Here is a 7,386-nt window from a genome sequence, read left to right on the forward strand (position 1 = left end):
TTTCAATAATCAGAAAAGGGTTTACAGAATAGAGGGATACCTCCTTGGATTACTAACAGGCCTATTTATAACCCCAGGAGTAAACCTAGGCACAACATGTAATTACAACATTACCCCTGTACCATACCGTGGGGCTTTGCCCCCGCACCCCAACCCACGTAACTTCCCAATTTGGACAGATTCTTCCCCTCCGCTCCGCTTCGATCCAGCGTCTGTCCCGATATGATATATGAGTCATACCATAACAAGAACAACAAAGGTGGAAAATTTGATTAAGTGATTTTTTAAACAAAGATCCGTTAGATATATATTATTTATGTGATAATAATATAAGAGAAACGTGCTGTTACAACTAGGAACTAAAGTTGATCAATTTACACATAAGCTGATCTCAAGTTGTAACAGAGCGACCAGTAATAGGAGCCCTAAGCTGTCACCACAGACACCCAATGACCTTTAATGATTTTGCATCAGAAAATCTGCTACTCTTCATGAAGCAATTTATGTGCTTCTATTTCAACAGCATGTTCACAAAAAAATAAAAATCAAACTACCCAATTCTGAATTATATCGCAGCCACACTGTAGGTAGAGATGGCTCGCAATCTCAAAGGTCAACATGTCTACAAAGATTATATATGTTGAATCCAGGATCATTCTAATGCATCTTAAGTATCCCAGACTTTAACTAGCGTTTTCTTAGCATACATCACAAAACTAGAAACAGAATCAAACATTTTCAAGGTGCATTTTTACATCTAGCAATTACGAACTGGGACAAATGCTTTCATTTACAAATAAGTACTTATATTAACCTGTGTGTTTGATGGTAAGAAGGGTAGTTCTGTTCTCCCAGGATAGAGAGAAAGGTTGGCCAAATAGCTTTCTGCAGAGTATAGCCACCAAGTAAGATGGAGAAAATTTGTAGATAAAAACGTGAAATAACAAAAAAAAAAATCAGGAGAAAAGTGCATACGCTTTCCTGATTCCACGACAGTTCTATAAAGTGACCCCTGAGTCAACCTAGGTACGTCAATGGTTGATACACCACCATTTTCAGTTGAAGGTTCTGCTGCAACACCTACTTGGAGCAAACAATTTCCACCATGCACAACAACGAAAGATCTGCAACATGTTGCAGTTGATAGAGATTCCCATGCCCTAATTGCAGAGCATCATTTTGTCAACCAGATTACATGAGACAAGATGCTTCTTATTTTTTATATATTCAATTTGCTATATTAAGAAAAATAGAATGGACAACCCAAACAATTAAAGAAAAAAATCATCTCAAATAAAAAAATCATAAGGACCTTAAAATTTTCTTCTCTAAATGTTACCATAACAACTCAGTAGCTGAACATTCAGGAAGAGCAGAATCAATCCATCTGCATTCTATACCATGAGGAGCAACCTGCTCATCAATGGAAATTTAGAAATCAATGAGCCTCCTTTTCATGTTCTATCTCCAACTCTCACACCAAAGCAAATGGATCCTACAAAGTCCTCACCGAAGAAATATTTTTTGGTTGGATTGACAACCAAACAAGTCCAGTAAGAAGATTGGTTACTGCCAGAGCAAGGGTCAGTATATCTGCCCTCGATTGTGAACTGTAGATAATAGGTGCCCATATCAATTTGTATTCAGTATATTGCAATGGTTAGTTATGTAAGAAAATTAAATTATATTCCATTTTTAATAAAAAATCCTTGAGCAGAAAATCATTAAGTGCAAAAAATAAATTACCAACATTGTGAATGCAGTTGAGCAATAGGAATAAAATCATTTAAGAGACAACTTAGACGTAGTGAATCTTAAGAGGAGCACACATAAAGGCTTTATTACCCTGCAAGCCTTTTTCGTATTTTTTTGGTATCGTATAATCAAAATAACTCAATATCATACATTAGCATGTTGACTAAAATGGTAAGGTTTGGCAGATGTGCTAAAATTATACACACCATTCAACCTCTTCTGTTTATTGTTTTATTAACTTTTATACACATAGCTCAAACATAAATTATAAGTGACAATAAGATCTTTCCATTTGCATACTCACCCCATCTGCTTTCAGTAGAACCCTACAATTTCTTGTTTAGGTTTCAGCACAGGATGTGTAGCCAAATAAGGAGGGGATTAGTGGTGAAGGTTCAATATATCATGAATGTATTTGCAATTATGTTAAAAGTAGTTATAACCTATTAGCCTCAGCAACTATAAGAGAGGTAATATTTTCATCTTCAAAGAACATTAAACTGACATAAGTACCGCAGCTCATATTATATCATCACTGTTATAATAGATGTGAATACCAGAAACTGAAGTAAAGACATGGGTGGTGGTGAGGAATGAGACATGATATTTTGAATTGAATATTTTCATTCAGAACCAATTCCCCTACATAAGCAATTCCTGATCATATGTGATTAAATTTGAAACACTTTGTTGGCAAACATTTCCATCATCACCATTAGTCTTATCCCAACTATTTGGGGCCGGCTTCATGAATCCCTGTTTTTCATTCATTTTTTTGAGTTCTACATGAGGTGTTAACTATATTCTTCATAAAACATTTGAATACCTCCTATCCATGTTGTCTTAACTATACCTCTTCACCTTCGGAATTTTTTTAGATAATTTTGCATACTTCTCTAATGGATGCATTTGCTATCCTTCATTGTACTATACAAACTACCTAAATTTATTTTCAATTACTTTATCCTTGGAATTTATCAATCCAGCCATGCTTTTTATTATAACCATTTCATAATTTATCCCTCCTAGTTTTGTTGCACATCCAACTTAATGCTCTCATTTCTATCATAACCACTTAAAAAGCAAGGCTTTTTTCATTGTCCACCACTCAATTCCATAGGACATCATCATTCTAATTGTCTTTTATATAATTTATGCTAAGGCATTATGATATCCTTTGATCATATAATACACTTGAAACACTTTTCAATTTTAATCATTCAACCTTAAGTCTAGAATTATATCATCATTATTCATAGATAAAATAGATCCTCTACTAGCATACACATAAATAATACATGGTCAAACAATAAAAATGGTCTAAGAAAATTAAACTAGCCAAAAAAATTCTACAAAAGGATGCATCTAAAGAGTAAAGTTTCCAAACAGAACTAAAGATACAACTCCGGATTGACACTTTAGCAGATGATACCAGTTACATCAAGTATTAATAATTCTTTAATGAGAACCTATCAGCAGAAAGATATCATCATTAGTAGCAGCAGCCATCACGTCCTAATTTTTTGAGGTTAGCTTTACTATTTTCCATTCATTCTCATCAAGAGTTGTATTGCTTTTAAATTCAGTTTCACTTAGCCACTGTTTTAAAATCAATTTTCACCTACTTATGTGGCGAACAAAAAACTGAGAGAAATAGGAAATTGTATGTTTATTTCTTGCTAGGAAAGGACATACGAGTTACAATGAAGATCCTAAAAGTTTTTTTTCTCATTTTTCATTAAGGCTTAGGAAATTTTCAATGAAAAAAATTGGGTAGGTGAATACAATTACATTGAAACCAAACACAAATGTAAAATTGCGAAGTAACATGAATTTGAATTATTCCCAACTCCTTTGATATGTCTTTTGAAAAATCTTTAACCATGTTAATCCTTAAATATTCAGCAAAATTTAGGTTTGTATTAAATCATTGGTGCTACTCTTCCCTAATACATGTTTATACAGTATCCACCTCCTGCTATCATAAATTCAAAGGTAATCGCCCCTAAAATTTCTCTGGTAAATAAATTTAGGTTAGCAAAGACTCCTAGGTAAATTCGACAAAATTATAATTAGACAAACTATGTTATATGAAAGTGATTGTTGGGAAATAAAATGTTTAAACTAATGTCATGCAAATTTAGAAGAAATATAACAATAAATAATTATATTATAAAAACATAATGGGAACACCTCCTAAAGAATATAATCTATACCAATTTAAAAAGGCCGCTTAAGATTTTACCAAGAGAAAATCCAAGCTATTAATTATTTTTTTAATCCAGGACAGTAATTCTATCTAATTTTTTACCAAACAAACAATTAAAAATGTGTTTTAATAATTCATTTAAAACTTCATAAATATTTATAATATTTATCCATTCAGTTTTTTTTACTATGAATGCTTTATCGGTCGTAAATCTAGGTGTAATTAATCAACCACTTCTCCTTCAAGATACTCATGGGTTCAAGACCTACGAACATCCTATGCATGACATCATTCACATCATTTATATTTCTCTCTGAATAAGTCAGATTGACATCCTATGCATGACATCATTCACATCATTTATATATGATCCATTCATCTCTGAATAAGTCAGATTTCTTAGTGGTTTCTTTAGTTTGGATTTATTATCCAATGTAGGGCAGGAAAGAGTTTTGAAGCCATGTTTTCATCATGAATATTCTACTTCCCAAGGTATGTGTGTGTGTGTGTGTGTTGCGTTCCCCAACTCTTTGGTTGGCATCTGCTATGTCAGTCCAAAGTCCCCTGGGGTTGGGGGTTCGATCCCGCTGGTGTGCAGATCAGTCAAGTGGTAAGGCATATGAGATTGGATGGGGCTCATATCATAGCCTATGGTCCATCATTATATATATATATATAATATATTCTTGATTATGGAATTGGGCATTTTCAAGGTTTGCTGGCAGAATTGGTTTAGTAATTTTCTTGTGCAGTTAAATTAGGTAATTGTCCTATCATTTGAATAGGGTAATAAAGTTTTGGTTTTGTTGGCTTTTTTGTTTCTGTACACTCAAACTGTTGTTTATGCATCAGAAAGAATATCATGAAAAACAGTTCACATTCCCTAAAAAGTAAGAGCAAAGAGCAGTAAACCTTGGAACAACAAAAGAAACGAAGTAAAAGAGCATCAGAAAGAAAATAAAGAGACAAAAACAATTGCCAGCAGTCAGTTCCATTTTGTAACTAAATCCGATTTGTTCGGCCCTCTAAAGACCAAAAAACATTAAAAAGAAGAGGCACAGTTTGAGCCATGATTTGGGCGTCGAAAGAAAAGGAGCAAAACAGCATTGTAAACAGAACAAACGATTAGGGGATTGTTTAGAAGAAAAAGAAGACCTCGACGCATCGGCCACGGGGGCAATGCCAGAAAAGGTTCGGTTGAGAAGCACCAAGATCAGAGAGGTCCCTCCGGTGAAGATGGGAACAATCCGGGCCACCCCATCGTTGCCGAAAACCCATTCGGCGATCGGATTCCGGCGAGGCATCGGCACCTTAAAAGCCCCGGAAGACGCTGGAGGAGGAGGAGGAGGAGGAGATAACGAAGATACGAATTGAACGGAGCGAAATTTTGAGAGGAAACGGGATTGATGGCGCGTAGGAGGGCAGCTCCACGAGGAAGAGAGAGTAGAGATAAGGGGAAGCAGTCCCGCTTCCATAGATCAGTAGCTCTGTAACAATTCCAATTAAAAATTACGAGTATTGCCATTCTTGGAATTTATACTCCAATTTTTTTTTTTAATCCTATTTTTTAGTCGGGCCAAATTTCAAAATCAATTCGAATGAATTGAATTTGAATCTTAGTCGGTTTGTGATTTGTAATGTTCAATTTCGAGCCAGTTTGAGTCGAAATTGAATTGAGTTTGATCGTGCTTGAAATCGAATCGAGCTGGCTCATATTTGAATCATGTGGATGTGTTCCAGCTCGAAATCAAATCGATCTGGGTCGAAATCGAAACAAGATGGCTTAACTCCTACCTAAAATAATTTTTTTTTTGTACGAGGTATTTACATATATGTCATCCAATTTATATGCATTTACAAATCTAATATTTAGGTTTTATAATTTATATTTATACTACTAAAATCATTTTTATCATATTAAAAATATAGTTATTTTTTATTTTTAAAGTGTTGAAATACAATTTTTCATGCAAAAATAAGACAGTATGTACGTAAAAACTGAAATTTAAATGTTAGATATTAAAATTCATAATAAATTTTCTATTTTTAATTAGCTAGACAAACGGGTCGTGTATATTATCTTCGAGAACTTCATGGATCAAGAGATAAAGTTGATTGGGCAGTATTCATAATAAGTAAACATAAAGTGACTGTTGATAATCAAAATGCTATTGAACTTGCTCATAAAGAAATAAAAATGACAGATTTATGTATTTCACTCGATTCTATTCATGAAGAGCTAAATTTTGAGGTTGCTAGTGGTGAACCCGAAGAAATAAATCTCAATGAGTATGGCTTTAGCGATGCTTTGAACGAGAAAATTTTAAGTACATCTTCTTGCGACTCATCAGACAAGATTGGTTAAGATGTGTAAATTACTCCAAATATTCTGATAGATTTGATTTTAGAATTACTTGATTTAAATTAGCTTAATTTTGTAAGCTTAGTTTTACTTTATATTTACTTTATAAATTTTTATTTTCAGTTCACGTAGTTTGTAGATTGTACCGCTTAAACTTAAAGGAATTTTTTATAAGATGTTGGTGAGACCTGCAATTCTTTTATGACAGAGAATGTTGGTCTTTAAAAGAGAAGCAGAAAACTAAGTTAAGTGTTGTTGAGATCATGAGAATGCTTAGGTGGATGAGTGGCTTGACATTTAGAGACAAAATACGCAATGAATGTATCCGTGAAAAGTTCGTGTAGCTCTAGTGGCAGACAAGATTAGAGAGTTACTTTTGATGGTTTGGTCACATTAAACATTGATCCTCAAATAATATGGTTAGAAGAGTAAATGCTTTAGATTCAACTTATGTTAAGAAAGGTAGAAGGAGACATAAAAAGACTAAGGTAGAGGTAGACCTAAAAAGATTTATAACAAATGATCTTATTTTTTTAGAATTAAATGAAAATATGACACTCAATAATACACAATGTGGAAAAAGAATTCATGTAGCCGACCCCACTTAGTGGGATAAATGTTTGTTGTTGTTGTTGTTGTTGTTGTTGTTGTCTGTATATTGCACTTTATATTTTTTTCATACTTTCATCTAATGCTTTTATTTATATTTTCAGTGGTGGTGTTTTATCGATTGTTATTTACAGTCTCACCAGATTTTTGCTGTGTAGATTTATGTTTTTAGTTTCAGTAATTTGTAGATTGCACTTTATATTTTGCCCATACTTTCATTTGAGGCTCTTACTTATATTTTAAGTTGTGATAGTTTGTATATTGCACTTTACAGTTCTCTCTTCTCGTTTATTGTGTAGCTCTGTGTTTCAGTTCTAGTAGTTTGTAGATCGTACTTGATACTATGATTGTACATTTATTTAAAGTCTTGTGCACTAATTCCTTGTTTCAGATAACTTCACAATATTGGCTGCAGCAATCGTCTTCCTCCTCGCATGGGATGGGACATAGT

At 33.5% G+C, this 7,386-nt stretch overlaps 1 protein-coding gene across 1 annotated transcript in view; it reads right to left on the minus strand.

Moving 5' to 3' along the window:
• The window catches only part of LOC110019995 (protein COFACTOR ASSEMBLY OF COMPLEX C SUBUNIT B CCB4, chloroplastic), a 10,635-nt gene extending 5,100 nt beyond the window's left edge, over positions 1–5,535 (minus strand). The window contains exons 1-5 of the mRNA XM_020717931.1: positions 5,120–5,535; positions 1,511–1,610; positions 1,340–1,413; positions 976–1,160; positions 805–885 (exon numbers count right to left, since the gene is read on the minus strand). Coding sequence (XP_020573590.1) covers positions 805–885; positions 976–1,160; positions 1,340–1,413; positions 1,511–1,610; positions 5,120–5,439 — 760 coding nt within the window. The 5' untranslated portion in view covers positions 5,440–5,535. The remainder of the gene's footprint in view (positions 1–804; positions 886–975; positions 1,161–1,339; positions 1,414–1,510; positions 1,611–5,119) is intronic.
• Positions 5,536–7,386: the final 1,851 nt, after the last annotated feature.

The sequence above is a fragment of the Phalaenopsis equestris genome, unplaced genomic scaffold (assembly GCF_001263595.1).
Source record: "Phalaenopsis equestris unplaced genomic scaffold, ASM126359v1 Scaffold000002, whole genome shotgun sequence".
In the NCBI taxonomy this organism is placed as follows: domain Eukaryota; kingdom Viridiplantae; phylum Streptophyta; class Magnoliopsida; order Asparagales; family Orchidaceae; genus Phalaenopsis; species Phalaenopsis equestris.